This window comes from Pleurodeles waltl, chromosome 1_2 (assembly GCF_031143425.1).
Source record: "Pleurodeles waltl isolate 20211129_DDA chromosome 1_2, aPleWal1.hap1.20221129, whole genome shotgun sequence".
In the NCBI taxonomy this organism is placed as follows: Eukaryota; Metazoa; Chordata; class Amphibia; order Caudata; family Salamandridae; genus Pleurodeles; species Pleurodeles waltl.
Window position 1 is genome coordinate 1,146,946,617 of NC_090437.1, and position 19,810 is coordinate 1,146,966,426.

The 19,810-nt window shown below is 41.2% G+C and overlaps 1 protein-coding gene across 1 annotated transcript in view; it reads left to right on the plus strand.

Annotated features, from left to right (window-relative positions):
• The window catches only part of WDR1 (WD repeat domain 1), a 220,473-nt gene that overhangs the window by 95,121 nt on the left and 105,542 nt on the right, over window positions 1-19,810 (plus strand). The window contains exons 7-10 of the mRNA XM_069202820.1: window positions 80-160; window positions 4,657-4,890; window positions 11,831-11,918; window positions 13,679-13,835. Of these exons, the coding sequence (XP_069058921.1) occupies window positions 80-160; window positions 4,657-4,890; window positions 11,831-11,918; window positions 13,679-13,835 (560 nt within the window). The remainder of the gene's footprint in view (window positions 1-79; window positions 161-4,656; window positions 4,891-11,830; window positions 11,919-13,678; window positions 13,836-19,810) is intronic.

Genomic DNA, 19,810 nt, shown 5'->3' on the forward strand with positions numbered 1-19,810 from the left:
AACTGCTCATACAACTGATACCCGATTAACTCCCATCTATACATGAGTCTCTTAATGTTTCTGCTGCCTTTTTCCACAGATTTTTCTTTACGATGGGAAGACTGGTGAGAAGATTGCTGCACTTGGAGGGACTAAAGCTCATGATGGAGGAGTTTATGCAGTGAGTAGCTCTATTTTCTTATATCAGACTTCAGTTTTTTTCTTCAACAGTTTTTTCGACAATAATGGGACAAACGCATGGCAATAGTGTACTGACCAATAAACTGTTTCTTCAATGACCAGTTATAATAACTTCATTGAGCACTTTGTGAGTAGCACGCCGGATAATAAACACCACCTGTGACTAAAGTCAGTATGTTCTTTTTGAAGTACTTTAAACAAATGTTTTCTGCTAAAGTTGAACACCTGTCTACATTGACTTATGTTAGCATTTACACATTCAACCGGTTGGGTAGAACTGTCCCATTCAGTATTGGTAGCCAATTGTGTCTTTACATTGACACCTGCTTCTGAATGAGTTGCTATATGGCACGACCAAACTAATATTAAAGCTGTTTGGTTGGGTTTTTGTACATGCAAATGCATACACCAAAGCCATTCAAATAAATAGCACATCCACACATCCATGTACATACACTGCAACATGCCTACAAACTAGGTATGTTGTAAGCATACCAGTAAACTTTGACTGACACACGGTCAACATGACGTACAGTTATCAATGCATATAGACTTGATGACACCCATGCATTCATTCACCAAATATACTGAAAGCTTTGACTCCATTATCTCTTAGATTGACCTAAGCAGAATCATGAATCTGATGAATATCACAAAATCCTAAAGGGCTCTTGGCCCCAATGATTTTCCAAATGCTTTGTTAAAAATTAATTTGCCTTTCTGGATGCTCATATTTTTGCATTAGTTTTTATATATAATGAAAACTGGGGCTGTACTTGATTCTTGGCATGTTAAGCACTTCGTACTTGAGACATAAGGTGGTCTCAAGTCTGCCGCCATACCACCCAGAATGTGCTCGGTGTCGTATACAAAGGTCTTACATCATGGTCAGATAATTTCCACTGAATAACGCTGCTTGACTGCAAAGCTAAACTCTTAAGTAACTTAATTTTACAACATGTAACGGTGGATTCAAACCAATGATATTTTTGCTGTGCAGGCGGTCGGGCTTAGATTGAATTTCTGTACTCTTGATAATCACATAATTAGCTTCCTAGTTAGGAAAGTTACATATTTATCCAATAATTTGTATTGTTGGCTATTTGTCCACACCAAAACATTTGATTGTGTTAGTAGGCTACACCTGTGGTGCAGAGTAGATAAACTAGGAACGAGCCACAGTTTAATTCAGTTATTTCATGTACTTACACAGATACTTGGTTGAAACTGTGCTGTGGTAGGGTGGTGTGTGTAAAAATAAGAATAAAACATCTAATGGATTAAAGCAAGGGTTCTAAAGCTGTTCTTTATCTTCAATAAGAAAAGGCTGGTTTGTGGAACAGCATTGGCATAAACAACAAACAAAAAGGCCACCAAAGTGTGATGGTTGATAGGTGTGCATGCATCATAACAAGGTGCCCTTTTTTATTTGAACTTTTAGTTTACCATTCCAAAATGACAGACATCAGTTTTGGAGTGATAAATATTTGTGAAAGTGTAACACTGGGCCCTCCATAAAGAAAAAAATATATATTTTTTTAAAGAATGTGACTGGATGTTGGCAGATGAACAATAGAGGAGGCCACGTCTAAGCCCAGAGACTGGGAGCAGGGGGTCTGATCGGCAGGGAAGCTATAATGGGGCTTGCTGATTGAAAAATAACATTTTAAAATAGGAAAGGACTAATCCCAAAGCTTACTTTAACTATAGTAGGCAGGGCCTAAAAAGGCTTTACAGTCTTAATTTTCAGCTCAATAGTGCTATTGATCATAATAAGGCCCATATTCTAAAGACCCCTTTGCATTTCCTAAACTGTTTAATTTTTTTATATTGCTAGTTTTGCACAGTTTTATTGGATATTCAATTAAACTGTAAACCAAGAAATAAACGGTAGTAAGAAACTGAGACCTAGCCCCTTTACCAAATATTTCCATGAAAGAGCGTCCTTTGTGACTGCTATTTAGTCACAAGCTTTTCCCAGTCCTTCAAGGTCTGTAGGTCTCGCTGCCTTCATTTTTAGGTTGAGCCTAGAAAGCATGCAAGCGCTGTCTCTCGACATGTTATATTCTACATCTGTGGGCCTGCAACACGCCCATCACTTTTATTTGTTCCTTGGCCTGCCTTTCAAAATTCCCTTGATTTTACAGGTAAATGCTTTACGTTTGTCCCACCTTGAGGCTGCTTTGTTACGCCTTGTAGACTGACCCTGTTACATGGATTATTGCATCGGCCAAATATGTTAATGTGGCCCTTTTTGTTTTTTATCTTTTTCTTCGCCATTTCGTGCTGTGTGGCCCTATGTTTCTTCCTCTTTGTTTTGGGCCTGCCGCTGTTTCTTTGTGGTGTCTCCGCACAAAGGCTGCAAGCTGGAGGGGGATTTCTTTTATTTTTATTTTTTTTTAACAAGTTCATGTAGCGCAAACTTGATCAGAGGAGTGCTTTACATGACTACGTGAAGTTTCACATAGCTTAACCCCGATATGAGGAGTGCTTTACATGGGTACCATTGAACAAGTTTAGTAGTTGAAAAATATACAAACTTGAGCATTTATAACAGAAAAAAAAACAAAGAAATCCTCAAAGCGGCTCTCCCAGCACAGCGGGTGAGCCAATACTACATTATTCACTACAGTTCGGAAACTCTCCCCATAATGCTTTGCGTGGCATTTCTTTTTCAAAATATTTTTACCTATAATTCAGCCTGTGGTGGTCCTATGTCAATGGCACCACCTCCAAAACCGTTCAGCACGACACACTTTCAGTCAAGGTCATCTTTGGCACCCCAAACTAGGTTGGGAGGACTCCAAAATAGGAACCTCTCCCACTAATCAGTGTCTTTTTAAGCTCTCTTATGGCTGGAACTTTTGTTTTACAGCTGGAAGTAGTTTGTGTTTTAAGGGCCTTGTTTGTAATAGTATTGTAGTAGGCCATCTAGGCGTGAAAATATGTAAGGCACTGCGCCCTCTAGGGGCTACCTATGTGGTTACACTGAATTACTTTCTGTCATTCTGTTTTCATGTTGTTATGCCCTAGAGGGGCTGACTATACGGTTACATAACCATGTTTCTTACACATGTTATTTTTATTGTTTTGCCCTCTTGGGGCTGTTCTGAGCATTACAATGAAGATACTACAATATTCACTGCACTTGGAAACTCGCCCCATAATGCTTTGCGGGCTAATCCTTTTACAAAACAGTTTTGCCCATAACTCACCGGGGACCCCAAAATAGTATTGACAAATATCATAAATAAGGGCAATATTTTCATTTCTTGCAGCAGATAGAGGAAGGAGGTAAATAGAAGTGCTTGAATTATATGCACTGGAATTATGTGGCAGAGAAGACCAAATTATGCAGCAGAGTTGACCATTTTGTGTGGCAAGAAAAGTCCAGTTATGCATTTACAGCGACAGTCGCCCTAACTCAAGCTAATGTGAGACATATTGTATTGCAAATGCTTGTTTTCTGTCACCTTTTGTTCCCAGTTAATTATAAAATGTATAGAGTATGCTTTTATTCCCCCAAGAGGCGTGTTAATCTTTTTCCTCATGCTGTTGTCTACATGATACTACCTCCCGTGGAGTGCTTACACTGCATTACGTGACGTAATACTTTACATCTCAAAAGTGCATTGGATCATCACACGTTAAATGCATTTAATTCTTTCTCATACATGTATATAGAAAACGATCCCTTTGTCTCAGTTATTGCAGGATCATTTTTAATGTTTTACTCGTGGTTTATTTTATTCATAAATACATTATCACATTTTAAACAAATGTATACAGGTGTACAATCTGGCCGCTTGAAAACGAAACTAGCATTTGAAAAGCCAACAGGTCTGGTTTTAATGCTGTGGGGCATTGAGACATGTATGTACTAATGCAGTTTGCGTGCGCTAGTACATTGAAACCCAAACTATTGGCTTTCCTAATGTTTTTTTCCTATATTGATGAATGTGTTTAATCTAGTCGGGGATGGGAGTTGGCTACCAGCTCAGTTATATACACCTAATAGCTTTTTAGGCATATTTCTGATGCACAGGATGGCTGCTTGAGCACAACATCCTCGGTTGTGGCTTAGTCCATTTGACTCATTTCGTTTTCAATGGATGATATGGTCACCAACGGGGGTTATAAAGATTGCACGATTTAACTTAACTTACTAACTGCCAAGTCAAAGACATGCCGGAGTCTCTTGTTTAGAAAAATGTTGTGTAATAACGTTGGTAACTACAAAGGGGTGTAAAAGCCTTCGAGTCTCTGCTCATTACAGCTGTGCGGTGTAATTAGCAGGCTAGTGTCTTCTCACTGCATGTAATGAAGATGTAAATGCATGCTTGGCTCGGTGCCTGCGCGCTCCTGCTGTTACTATGATCAGTTGCTATTTTCAGATGTGTCCCCCTGCAGTGAACTCATTCTTTCTGCTCGCTTTGCACTCGACATGTATTGTAAGAGATTATTTTACTGTTGCAGGTCAGCTGGAGTGCGGATGGCACTCAGCTGCTTTCCTCGTCTGGTGATAAAACCGCCAAAATATGGGATGTTGGGGCCAACTCCCTGGTGAGCACGTTCAAGTTGGGAAACGATGTTCTGGATCAGCAGTTGGGATGTTTGTGGCAGAAGAACTACATGCTCAGTATTTCCCTTTCCGGCTACATCAACTATTTGGATAAGAACAACCCAGACAGGCCTCTACGCGTCATCAAGGTACTGACCTATTTTGTGTGTAATGGGCTTTGACAAAACAAATTAGTGATATGTTTGGAAGTCCACTATGGACCTTTTTGCTTATTTTGATTTAAGCTGCATTACTTCACAAAGTCGAGCAAATAGTTTGGGAACTGCCGTTTGCACTCTGTGTTGCTTAATATCAGATGCTGCCATCTAATGGTCTTGCTGGAAAACTATAACTTCAAGTACATCTCCCACTACTACTGAAAACATTTTTATCACCTAGAAATCCCTCCTTCTCTCGCTTTTGCTTATAACACCTATTTTCTTTAGCAAAATATCGTGCAACAGATTTTTTTTTTCTCCTGCTGACTTTTGTTTTTATAGAGTTTGCAAAAAGCACACCTCTGCTTTTGCTGTCGGTTAATTGAAAAGGCCATCCGCTCACTTATTTTTCCTCCTAAATACCCATTCCTGTTTATTGGATTTGCTACCCCCCCCCCCCCCCCCCCCAACCCCGGTCCAGCTTTAAGCAATGCTCGTCTCTTCAAACAGACCTTTTCCCTTGAGGGGGTAAAGTTCACGACTCTTAAAGTTCAAGATACAGAGCAATTCGCTTATAACTAGCAGGCTTATGGTGATAGGGCTATGGAGTCATCCAGCTGCAGTTCAGGATTGCAAGTAGAACACTGGTTGGCTGAGGGCTTACCCATTCCTCTGCTGCATCCACTTCCATAAATACTCCGATTGATGTTCTGGAAATGCTTATTTTGGGTTGTTGATGGGCATGCACTCAAATTATATTTGGTAGAAGACTACTGTATTCTTGCTGGTAGCCTGAGCACAGTTACAAACATGGGTAGCCATCAAATTAAGTATATACAAAGGTAAAGTTTAGGGAAGCCCAGAAAATTACCAAACCAGTGTTCATTAGCACAACAACTTACACTGACTCAGTAATGGGGCCCACAGAGCACAGGCATGAAGCACGAGCTATGGTAATACAGAGGAAGGGCTATTGGAGACTGGGTACAGCTCACAGGCTTATGGATTAAGGTTAAACTGGTCCTTTGAGTTAATTTAGAGTCTGCTCAGCCAGGCATCAAGGTGAAACTCACATCGGGTGTCTGCCTGGATATGGATTTGAAAGTAGATATGGATTTGAAAGCACACTGGGCAATTCCGAAAGTTTCTAGTTATAAAGTATGGTATTGCCCTATAGATTCTATGAACATTTTTGTTTTTTCGTTCCTCAGTTGTTAGAAGTAGTCGGTGTTTTATATTTAAAGTCCACATTAATGGACTTGAAGAAATTCTAGGGCAGAAGAAGTTGAGGCAGCTCCTGAATTTGAATATTAAACTCTCTCCTCTGGGTTTTCACAAGATTTACAGGCTAACCAAATGGACATGCCATTTGCTGGTGAGAGACTGTTTGGAGAGACAATGAATTCATCTCTAGAATAAAGCAGAACTTCTACAAGATCTTTTGGACTGACATCTCTGGCATATAATGTTGTCCAGAAGTTCTGAATGTCTCCCAATGCAAGTACTCCAGGCCAAATCATCCTTTTCTTGCATCTCCATGCCGCAGTTGATTGTTTTCACCAACAGTGGGACAGTTAAGGAATTTGTCATTAGAAGCAACAGTTCTCCTCCTTCTATTTGACTTCCACCCTAAGAAAAGCACTTTAAGTTGGTCTACAGACTCTTGACTTACTGCTGATGAGACTGGTTGCAATTTTTTTCCATTGATGCAACAGCATAACCTCGGACCAGTAGGCCCTACAGATAATTTACAGAAAAGCGTCTGCCTTTGATACTGTCTGCCATTTCTCCTCCCACAAGAACATCTTTGTGGTGGAGCTTCAGACTTTGTTACAGAAGCATTCTCTTTAGAAAACCGAGCCCTGGAGTTTACAAACAAATTGAAGTATGGATACAGTTCTTCAACAAATTCCTGTAAAACCATGATGTTGACACCAATGAATGTTTTGCAGATTTCCGGGATTGGATGGTAAATCTGGATTTGCAGCATGCCTACGTCAAGGGTCATACCACTTCCAAATTGTAGTGCACACATTTAGCCTGTCTTCAGCCCAAAGGCCGTTCAGAGTTCATTTGTGTGGTATTGCACCTGTGAACAGCCAAGATACACATTTGTGCCCTGGCACAATGATGGCAATGTTTCCTTGCCAGTTATGCTTTTTCTTTACCTTCATCACACCTGCAGTTTATTCCATCAAGGATTATTTTTTCACCATCCAGAAATCAACCCAGGTATCCGCTTTTCATTAACACTATTATGGGCACAGTGCTGCAGCAAGGGTATTCTCCAGGCTCCGAGTATATGGGACATTTGACACAGACACTAGACACAGACACAGTGGTATATGAGTTCCAACTGTTTTACATTTGGGAATCTTTTTTGTCCCCTGCATACCGGGCAACAGTAGGGACAGATACCTCCTTGACAGAATAGGAAGGCACTTAGCAGAGCAGTTGATCATAGGCCTTAGTCATATAAAGATAATCACTTTCACATCCGTGTCCTCTCCCTATGTAAAAGTGACCCCCCTTTATTACCTGAAACAGACTTTAAAAGAAGTCAGTGCCCTCGGCTTGTCCCACAAGATGGCGGCAGTGCTGTTCTAAACTGCCTTGGGGCTCCCCGAAAGACTCCCTACAGCACGATTCATCAAATGCCTAAAGAAGCGCGACCACATCACCCCAATACTGAAAGAACTGTAAGCCCCTGCCGCAAGCCCTACATCATCTTCAAGATTATCTTCATTGTTACAGCCATACCTACCTGGCCCAGTAAATAACTACCTCAGACATAGTTCCACACACGAATCAGAACATCACCACACTTGGAAGAAACACAGAAAAGAAGAAAAACACAAAAGTCAGGCCTTCTCCATATATACTCCCAAGATCTGGAACACTTCTTCTGCCGCCTGATATTAAACCACAAGTACAATCGTTATTGAGAAACAGAAGACTTTGAGCAGCCTCTGTGGGTCTGCTTCTATCACTGTTCCACAAACAACAGCACAGCAGTACAGCAACTTAATATTCTGCAGCTGGAAAATATTGGCACTCCAAGTGCCTCTATTATGGAAGCCGGTCAAATAAATAAATAAATGTTTGGTAGACAAAAAACATTACCGATTCAAAGTGCAAGCATTCAGAAAAAAATCAGCCCCAATGGTATTCACAAAGTGCGTTGCGGTGGTGGCAGCACATCTGAGAATTTAGGGCATTCACGTCTACCAGTTTCTGGGCGATTGGCTGATAGGAGCAAACACTTCTACAAAATGCAAAGAACACATACAACAGGTGATAAACACTATTCGCCTTCGGATTCTCAATAAATATGAAACTTGAGAAGGAAAATGTTTTTAGGAGCAAGAATCAACTCTGTCCAAGGGAAGGTGTACCCTAGCGAGAAGAGAGTCAAGACCCTATTAAGCGAAACGCAGCCCTTCCCAGAGGGACTAGCTCTGACATTGAGGACGGTGGGCAGGTTACTGGGAATAATGGCTTCTTGTATCCCTTTGATCCCATATGCAACACTTCACACAAGAATAATACAGGAATGGCCTCAAAATCATTGGTCACAGGCAACAGGGAGTTGGGAGGATCTAGTGGTTGTCACACTGAAGGTGGAGGAAGAGATAGCGTGGTGGAGCAGAGTGCAGATAACTCATGGGAGAACATTTCTACAATCAACTCCTACAGTTACCATCACTACAGATGCTTTTGCATATGGGATGAGTTGCACACATGGGCAATCTCAGAGTAGGAGGAGTGTGGAAGGATCAAGAAACGGTTGGATCTAAAAACAGTGTTCCTAGCCTTAAAAGCATTTCAAACAGGGCTTTGGGGAAAGCTAATTTTAATCTAAACAGACAATATAACAACCATGTTCTATATCAATAAACAAGGGTGGGGGAGGGGGGTTGACTCAGTCCCTACCTCTATCCAAATTAGCACAAGATATTTGGAGATGGACAAATTAGCAGTACTTCTCCCGGGGAAGAACCACCTCGAGGCAGACAGATTGATAGACAAGCTTCATGCTATCACGAATGGGAACTCAGTCAGATCTTCAGAGGATCTTTCAGGTATGGGGAACTCAAAAATAGATCTATTTGCAACACCTTTGAGCACACAATGCCAAAGCTTCGCCTCCAGATGGCCATACCACCAATGACTGGGGAAGGCACTGTCGATAAACTGGTAATGGAGCTTTGCACACTATTTTCCCTCCTATACCGTTGATGCACAGGGTGATCAAAAAATGCAGAGTCAGCAAAATGATATTAATTCTAATTGCACTACAATGGGCAAGACATGCGTGGTTCTCTGAACTGATCAAATTGGCTCAGGAAAAAAATAATAAAGCTACTATTAAGACAAGATCTGTTGTCAATGGAAAAAGGAAGGGTTCTACTCCCAGAACCAGAATCTCTTTATCTAGCAGTATGGCAGCTGAGGACTTAGAGTTAGGACATTTAAAACTGCTAGAAGAAAACAATGGCTGTCCTCAGAGAAGCAAGGAAACCTACAACTAGAAAATGCTATACCGCAAAATGGAAGAGATACTCACTATGGTGTTATAAACAAGGACTTTTAAAGAAGAATACAAAAAAAACGCGGTGTTAACATATTTACTACATCTCCTGGAATGCAATTTAAACTATGTTTATTTAAAGGTACATTTTTGCTGCTGTAGAGGCTTACACAATAGGACACAAATGGAGATGTTTTTTTACAACACCAGTAGTGAAAAAGGTTTTTAGAATGGGCAAACAGGATTGCACCACCAAAGAGGGTTCCAGCTCCTCCTTGGAACTTAAATGTGGTTCTCGCACAGTTAATGAACAGTCCTTTTGATCATTTACATAATGCAGATCTACAAATGCTCACTTTTAAGACTGCTTTTTGTAGTGGCTACAACTTCTCTATGCAGGATAAGCGAATTGCAGGTGCTTGCTTTACAAGAGTCATATTTTCAAATACACAAGGACAGGATTGTGCTCAGAACTGAGCCTCGGTTCTTTCCTAAAGTGATTTCACAATTCTGTTTAAATCAAAGTATGCAAATGCCAAGCTTCTTTCAAAATCCAAATAATCCGGCGGAAAGAGCATTGCACTCGCTTGATGCAAGACAGGCAGTTATGTTTTATATTGAAAACACAAAAACATTTAGGAAAATAAAACAACTGTTTGTTTCCTTCGCAAACAGTTTTCTATGAAGACCAGTTACCAATAATTCATTTGCAAGGTGGATAGCACAAACAATTCAGTTATGTCACAAGAATGCAGGGAAGCCATTGCAAGCACAGCCAGGAGCTCACTGAACAAAGGAAAAAGGAGCAACTATCGCCTCTGTGGCTAACACACCCTTACAAGCCATTTGTATGGCTGCAATATGGTCATCAGTTCACACATTCACTAGACATTATTGTATAGATGTTGAAATGAATTAGGAAGCACAACAACTTGTTTAGCAATCGATTTTCATCTTTATCCTAACCACCACAGTAAGAACAAACTGCTATAGAGTCCATGCACAGCATTTGAATCCAGAAAAGATTCACTCCATAAAAAGTAAAGTTTCTTACCTGTTGGTGTAGTTTTGCAACTTGAAGAATTTTATGGATTTACAAGTGGCTCACCCACCTCCGACCAAGAAGATGAAAGAAAAAAAAAGAATCTGAAGATGGCGAATAAAGGTGGGGACTTTTGAAGGAGGTGCGACGACTTCACTGGGGACACCAAATGTGGGTACGTTGAAGTCAAACAGCAACAAACACAAAGAAGGGACAAAAGGTTTTGGAGACAATTCTAGAACCCATCACTAGATGGCAGAATAATGCACAGTATGTGAATCCAGAAAATTCTTCAAGCTGCAAGATTACACAGACAGGTAAACTTTACAGTACTGATAATGTTGCTCTGAATTACACCTAAGTGATAAAATGACTGAGCTGACTCTGAAACAGAGTGACCTACCTTCACCCGAAAAGACTGATCAACACCCACATTTTCTTGGTTGCAAGGTCAAGGCCAAAGAGAATTGAAAGTCTGTCAGTGTCACAGATAGCAAATTGTTTGAGGAGCCATTGACCTATTATGTTATATCTCTTCAAGTGAAGGTACTGACCAGCAGCCCTCTGTGTTTTTTTTTGCCCAGGTGTCCTTGGACTTGCACATCAATTTAAATATTCTTTTATTCATTCTCTATTTGAATCCTATATTTCTAGCTTAAACATCACTACAAGTGCCTGATGTAAAAATGGTTCTGCTCTTTTTCTTATAATAAATACATGAGGCTTTCCAAGCAATTGTTGGTAAATTATATTCTCATTCAGACAGGCTTAGATTCTAATAAGCAATCTGTTACTAGATGGATACTATCCTGCAACACCCTATATTACCAAAAAGCATAATGGGCTTCTTTCTGGGAAATCAGAGCACCTTGCACATAGATGAAATTTGCTACTGTTGCATAATTTTGCTGTCTCCATTTGTGATGTTTAGAAGACAGCAACCTCCAGGTTCTGTCATATGTTTACCAGATACTACTATTTGGACTCTTTCTCCAGACCCGACATCCAAGTGGTGATGCTTTCTTTCAAATCCAGTTTGGTTGACGCATTTGTCCATTCTGCTGGTTGTGTGTTTGACAGTTTAGTTGGTTAGTACTCACTTCATTGTTTTTCTTAAAGGAAGTTGGTGGAGTGGGCCCTCTGTGTCCCATGACTTAATTGTTTATTCATTTGGTATTGATATTTCTGAATTTAAGATTCCCAATAGCTGGTAATTGACGCTGACTTGCGATCTAAGAAAACCAGTCCTTGTAGGCAGGAAACTTTGCATTTTATATTTGCTGTCTGCTGTAATTGATGAATAGTTGTTTTCGTTTGGTTCATGCAGTGCTGATGAAAAGTAACTGTTATTTTTCCAGGGTCACACCAAGGCAATCCAATGTTTGGCTGTGCATAAAAATGATGGAAGATCTACCATCTACTCCGGCAGCCAGGATGGTCATATCAATATCCTTTTAAGAATTTAATTGTAGCCTGGTATGAAAAGTGACATACCAGGTTTTTTTAATTGCATACTTGTATTTTTGAATGTTTTCAATGATTCAGTATAAATTATGAATTCTGTTTAAATGAGCTTTTACTAAGCGGTAGTTGTAATACTTTTTGTATATTTGTAGGTTAAAATCTATATATTCTTGGTTTGGCGAAAATAGCAAACTCTGGGTCTCCATGCTAAATCATATTTTAGAAATTATATGAAGTAGAGGTCAGAAGCTGTTTCACATACAAGACTGCGGCTCTCTAGGCCATCTGGGTTAGAAGTAGATCTGATTCAAAGAAAGGCAAGAAAACACCATAGTACAAGCTCTGATGCAGCACATATTCTTTTGTATGTCTTGGTTCACTCCTTCACGGTTACTAAAACTCTAACTGCAGGATGCGTAGAGCAGCCATCAAATTTGATATTTCAGTACCCTGTTGCAGTATTCTAATGGCCATGCTACAAACACAACTGTTAGCCATTCTGAAACCCTTAAGTCTCGAACCTTCAAGGCATCTTCACCTGGTGCTAAGCTTCTTAGAACAAGTAGTGGGCACGTGCTTGACACTGGCTTCTTCGTAAACTGTGCAGGTATAGAGCTACACACGAAAACCACTTTTTCCTCTTTTTAATTTCTTTATTTTATTTGAACTATTTTGTTTAAATTTGTTTTCAGTTTTTAAGCACAGCCTTCCCCCCCCCTCCTTTCCCAATGTGGTGGGAAAGGAGAACTGACCAGTTAAACAGGTGTTCCAAAAATGAAGATCAATTAATATTACCATTTCAGTCCTCTGGTCCCCTCAGCAGAAAGACTGCATTGTGGTTGTATGGATTTGTAGCCGTCTGGACAAAGATACTTTTGTCTTTTTTTCATTATTGTATTTGAAGTGGCATGATGATATACTTCCTTAAATTCAAGAGATGGCTAAGTTGCTGACTTTCAAACCTAATGGCCAGAGTTGTGACTCCTACTCCTTTACTAGGTCCACATTTTGAAGGCTTAAGGACATTTTTGCCTAGAAGTTAGTCTAATATCTCTCATAAAGTGTGAGTCCTTAGAAACTGGCTTGGCTAAACATGTACTTTGTGTTACAGACCTTTCTTTTCAGGCCGCAGTAGCCTGGAGATAATTCAGTTCCAAAGTAGTTATTTACCATTAACTTTAATTCATAATTTTAGCTCACCGTAGTAGTGACATCTGTTTTCTAATATGTTATAAGAAAAGGATCGTAATATATTTTTCTCAGAGAGCTTATCAGATGAATTTTATTTTCTGCTGAACTACACCTTTTGGAGGGGACGATTATGAGCATTAAAGTAGAGGTTTAAATGAAATGGCTAAGATGAATCATGAGTAAGCCAATTACTTTAGTGTTCTTTTGTACGTATATTTGCCCAGGTTCAGTTGATGTTTCTACTGCAGAATGCATGAAGAGGAGTGAGAGAGCTCCTTATTGTTGAAGGTTTCAGATTAAATAGAAGAGGTGAAAGAAACCCCACTATTTTTAAGTGTAACATTTTGATGTGCTCTTCTGAGCAATATCGAAATTCTGAAGTTTGTGCCTTTGCTATTTTACTGTGGGTAATTCACCTGTGCTGTTTAGCTATGTATTCAGATGTTAGAAATGTATGGGTGGTTACTGAGTCCAAGTAATGTTTAGTGTCCTGGGTAGCAGAAGAATCTGTTTTGAAATGCACATATTTTTCCTTAATCACCTATCCTTACATTACTGGGACTCTGAGACTGGAGAAAATGATACGTTTGCTGGTAAAGGTCATACAAACATGATTTGTGGTATGGCTGTGGATGAGGCTTCTGAACTTGTTACTTGCAGCATGGATGACACTATTCGCTACACTGATCTGTCAAAGAAGGAGTATAGGTTAGTAAACATTAAACATTTTTAACATATTACACCCAATTCCACAAATGAAATTTCTAGGTAATCTTCAATAGCAAACTGGACATGACCGCACAAGGCCACACCATCACTGCATTCTACTTCCACACTCTGAAGATGCTGAGAAAGATCTTCAAATGGCTCCCAAGCAAAACTAGAAAGCCTGTCACTCCCGCCCTACTCACCAGCAAGTTGGACTATGGGAACACCCTTTACTCTGGGATTGCCAAGCTACTCTCTAGGAGACTACAAACCATCCACAATGCTGCAGCCAGACTCATCCTCAACATCCCACACAGAACTCGTATCACACCACTCCTCGGAACTCCACAAGCTCACAATACACATATACGGTCAATTCCAACTCCTCACACACATTAAGACACTACAAAACTCTGACTCCACCTACCTGAACAGTCAATTCTCCTTCCATCAACCACCTAGACACCACCGCTCCGTAGGGCTTCTACTGTTACAAATTCCAGGCATACACAGTACCGGATCAGGAGGACTGACATTCTCTTATATCGCTTCTGAAGCATGGAATGGCATGCCACTCCACATCAGAGCCTCCACCTCTCTTCTTGAATTCCACAAGAAGCTGAAGACTTGACTTTTCAATTAACCAACCTATCGTAGACCGGCTTAGGCACACACACCTGCTCAGTGCCAGGATACCCTCTTGGGCGATAGTGTGCTTTACAGATACACACAACACAACCTAAATGCACAATTAAAAAAAAATAATAATAATAATTCTGAGACCCATTTATAAGTGTAGGGTGTGGCTTAAATTATGATGGTTAACAGTGCTGATTGTCACTCTCTTCATTCAGGAGTTCTTCCTGCTTTTCTAAAGTAACTTGCATTACTCTGTTTTTCAAGATGCCAGACTGCTCCACTTCTCTTAGGAAGTGGCATGTGCACAGTTGTTGCTCCAGGGAAAGACCATTCCAACATACCGTGCAGTTTCTTCAAACCACTTGCCCCTTCTACGCCATGTCTAATGTAGCCTTCTCCTCCTAAATGTCTCTCTGAACCTTGTGCTTCTTACATTCCCTCAGGGTTGGACAATGACTAAAGCCGCTCTGGCCTTCTACACAGGGCCTTAAGCTGTGTATACCACGGCCACCTCTGTTCATTCCAGAGTAATTCAATTTATATCCCAACATGCTAGGGCTACAGCAACCCGGATCACTAGATACCAACAGTGCTTGCCTCAGTGCTATTGAGACAGAAAATATTTGTCGAGTTGATACCCAGTTTGCAAAAAATAGAGGAATCCTGCATTGGCTAAGCCAATAGCTCTCACCTTTGAGCCTTTATTGATTCTGCAAATACCTTTTGTTCATGCTGTTCAGCATTTCTTACGTGCAATGACCTGGCTGTGGTGGCTGTGTCCTTTTTTTAGGTGCACATTTGCTTGGGCACAGGTGCTTTTGTTTTTATTTACAGGCTGAAGGCGGACTGGTAAATAAATATGAAAAGGAAAAACACAGAAGCACTTTTATTTCTAAAGTACAAGTTACATCAGCTATTTACCTATGGGCTTTGCTTGTAATTCTGGTGGGTTATAGATGATATGAGTATAGGTGATGCTGGCATGGGAGAAGTGATGTTTACCCTGAGGCTTTCGAGTTTGGATGGTGGTATAGTGGGAATTGCTTTGTAATTCCCTTACCCCGCCCACTGTAGATGCCACAAAACGGACTAGTCCTGGAGTGTAAATTGAGCCAAGATTGTATTACGCTTAATGGAGCAGTAGGTGGTGTACGTTTATGAGATTAGCCAGCATGGTCAGTCTGTGCATGGGAAGACTATAGAAGAATACTAGAATTACAGATCAATCTGTGAGTCTGGAGATTTTGATCAATAGGACAGCAGCATGTGAGTGTTGGTCCCAGTGTAAAAGCACACTCATGACTGGGAGGGCTCAGGAGTTAAAGAAATTCCTGAGATATGAGGTGCATGAACTTTGACCTAGAGTAAAATAATGCACTGTGAGAAAGGGAGGCTTCAAGGAAAAGAGCTCTTTATGTAAATCCGGAGCAAGAAATCACAATATGTAAAGCTGAGGTTTAGAAGTGAGTGAGCACAGAGCGTGGCTAGCATGTTAAATATTTTCCTGGGTCCAGAAGTAAGAAAGCAGATTATAGGTTTTGAGTAACAGCATGTGGGCTTGGAAGTCAGAGTGTATTGTGTAACAGGTAAGCTTTAGGGGAAGAGCATTCTGTAACAGGGAAGATCAGGAGTACTACGCATTATATGTAACAGAGCTAGGAAGAAAGTGCATTTTGATGTAACGGCAAGCTCTGGATTAAAAGCACAATTGGTGTCGCATGGAGTCTTAGGGGAGTAACAAGCAAAGATCTCTGTAGAAAAGGCTAGATAAAAATCTTCCTTATCCTGGTTAGGAGCAACTGAGGTGGTATTAGTATTTGGAATCACAATGTCTGATGGCTGATGATACAAATGAACAGTTTTAGAGACCACCCATGGTGTGTACCTTTATTGTCAATGAAACTTCGCATTCAGCAACAGTAAACAATAGCTTTGCCCACCCAGTGTGCTAGCTTCTTACTCAGGACACAGACAGTTCATGGTCTTTAGCTTTACCCTTCTTTTTTTGATTGCTGAATAAGTGACTCAGCTGCCCATTCCTGAGTAATTTATGAAACGTTGGGCCACCTTCCTGCTGTTATTGGCCCATTGTTGGCAGATAAGGCATTTGAGGCCCATGGCAATAAATTGATTACACAGTGAAGTCAAGCAACGTTGGTGGGATCACCGAGCAGGAATCCTGATTCCACAGTTATGAATCTTTGTTTCTCTCAGGACAAAGGTGTTGTTCTCATAACAGCCACATCTCCTGGGTGGCAGAATACAAGTCGGCGAGACTCAGCCCGTCAGCAGGTTGGTGTCTTGTTGATAGAAGGCTGAAACAGTAACACAAACCTGTTTTGTTTTCCTTTAGTATAGCAAGTTAAAAAACTTACATAAAACAGTCGGACTGCAGGGTTGGGGAGCAATAGGAGAACCGGGTGAGGACAGAAATCAACAGAGCGGGCAGAGAAGGGAGAATGCAGCATGAGAGAGAGCAGCAGGAGGATGGGGAAAAGCAAATAGGAGAGTAGCACAGGGTAGCGGGGAGAGAGAGAAGACAGAGCAACATGGAGCACCCGTGGGGTGGGGGGGGGGGGTTTGGTGCTTTTTAGGATGCACGCAGCAGAGACCATAGAAATTACAAGCACACTCATGGACTGCTTAAGCAAAATGAAACAAATAGTTCCCTAAAAGTGAGCAGTGGGAGGATACAAAGAGAGGAGGAACAAGCACAAGATGGAAAAGGCTACCTATGGAATAAGAATCAAGAAAAAGTGTAGTAAAACTAAAGCCAACCAATGGGTTTCAATGGGTGGCCTTTAGTCCCACTCTGCAATATTGGTATGCTGACATAGGTCTTTTCCAACCATAGAGCTTCACTTTCTGGTAGGCCCAAAATAAAAGTGAACAGAAAAAGAGAAAATCCCTTGAGAAAAGTAATTAAGGAGGCACCTAGGAAGCTAAAGCGTGTGCAAAATGAAGATGTAAAGTAATTTTTCATGCCCCTTTTTTCCCCAGTGTGAAATAACATGAGCACCCTTCCACTGTCGCGTGGGCTCTCATTATCCTAAATGAGAGTACTGGATTTCTAGGTAACAGGATCAGTCACGGTGTGGGGGACTGAGTCTGACCCACTTGGAAGGACCTCTTTCACCCTAATCCGGTTTTGCTCCGGCTAACTAGCAGTGCCTCATCTCTCCCAAGGGGAAGGGATGATTGGGCAGCCGAGCGCATGACATCTTTGGAACTTCTCAGGGAAGTCGTGGTCACTCAGATCCAAACCAGCTCTCTCATTTACAGTATGCTCTCATATACAAATGACAAAGGCAGTTTGAGTTTTATAGATTGTTTTAATAAAACAACTGCATTTTAGATATTAAGGCGTGAGCCGCAATAACCAGAACCATACAACACAGTAGGATTGAAATAGTCACGAGGAGAGTGAAACATAAGAATAACACTATCATGGTGTTAATAATTTCTACTCTCTCAGCTAGTTCTATTTAGAGCACAGCATGTTAAGCTTCTAACTTGCCTTTCAGATTCCCCGGGAAGCCATCAACCCTCATACCTGAGCAAAGGCCTGTGATCTGGTTCAGCATCTGCAACGAGGCAGTCAGCATCTAGTTGTGGTTCCCTGGTCGGAATCTCCCTCTTCCCTGTATTAGGACAAGGAAGTGTTTTTATAACTAACATGTCAGTGTGATCACAAAATGTCCCTACGCAAGAATCCCAAAGACTAAACTCCTACCACGTCTATCGGCAATGTACCAGACTGTATCCTTGACTGAAGCACAGAGTGAACAAGAATGTGTTATTGGAAACTTCAGTGCTGAAGTAGGCTAAACAGTGTGATATAAAAAATAAAACAAGACCGTAGAACTGGTTATTTGAAAAATAACAGTACGAAGCTAAATAACAAGCACGTAGAGCAAAGTGCACAGAGGCTCTATGCTGCGAGCAAAGGAATAAAAGACATCCAGGGCAAAGTGCACAAAGGCCTAACGCCTGAAGCTAACGCGCAAAGGATACCTAAAACTGACCACACTACACCCTCCCCTTGTCGATAGCAAGTGGTTCTAATCAAACCGAAAATAAAAATATGCCCTAGATATAAAAACATACAAAATATATTTCGACAAGTCCAGAGGACACCAAAGCATAAAACTAAATCTTACATTTTCAAGCATGTGACGGAAGGCCAAATCGTCATAATGTCAATTTTGTTTTTTTACTGCTGTAAAAAAAAAAAAAAAAGAAAAAGAAAAAATCCAATTTCAAATGGAAGCCACGGAAAGCAGGAGATCCTCCACTTCGACAGATGTCAACACTGGAAAATCCATGCCAAATACTATCATGGAGCAGGTGTGTTCCAAAGCCCCGGAACCATCCAAGGCGGCACCCCGTGCAGGGCCTATGAATGGGACAATACCATCTTCCTCCAGGAAGGGAATCTCATAAACTGCCTCACGAAGCAAACGCAACCGCAGTGCACAAGTCTGGAAATGAGCCCTAATCGGGAACATCAACAGATCAGCATCAACCACGGGGGGCGCTGTAGCGAGAGACAGAGAGTCAGTGCATGTTCAGACTAGCACCAAAGGCACCGAAACACGGGTTGCACACAATCCAAAACTGGTCGTAATGACAGAGACCAGTCACACTCCAAATGTCCCAGGCGTGTTGCTCCAAAATGCTGCAGCATGCATTCACAACACAGCTGCGCTGACGGGAGCACCAATATTGGATCTCGTTGCGGTGGGACAGCCATTGCGGAAGAACAGCAGCAGCAGCAAAACACCAGCCAACAAAGCCAAAGTAATCGGGAATCCCCCAAAAATGCTTCCAAAAATAGAATGAATAGCCAAAGGTATCAAACCGAATATAGAAGAGAAGGTATGAGCAAAACCAATACCAATGGCTTTGAAAAAATGTGCAATTCCAGCAGTGCTGGACGCATTAAATATACGTCCCACGAGTTCACCAAAGTGGCTCGGAAAGTTAGTATTTATTAGGGACTGTATTTCTGCTGATGACCTCGCCACCTGAAGTGCGTAGGTCTCGCTTGCAGATGTAAGGGCCACATGCTTTTGAAACAATAGAGCCTTCAGTCGACTCAACTTGTCGAAATTCACCTTGGAAGTAGCAATATGAGGCCAGATGTCCGCTACCTCCCTAATTTGAGTGGGGGGGGAACAACACATTCCCGCAGCACGTAACGGCCTTGGTGGCAATGACTACGTAAACTATTCCGGCACGCATGCTACAACAGGCTTCACTGTTAGGAAGGACGTAGCTGCCGTTTGAAAGCACCTGGAAGGTGTTTTTAATTACCGGGACTGGAACTCCCTTCA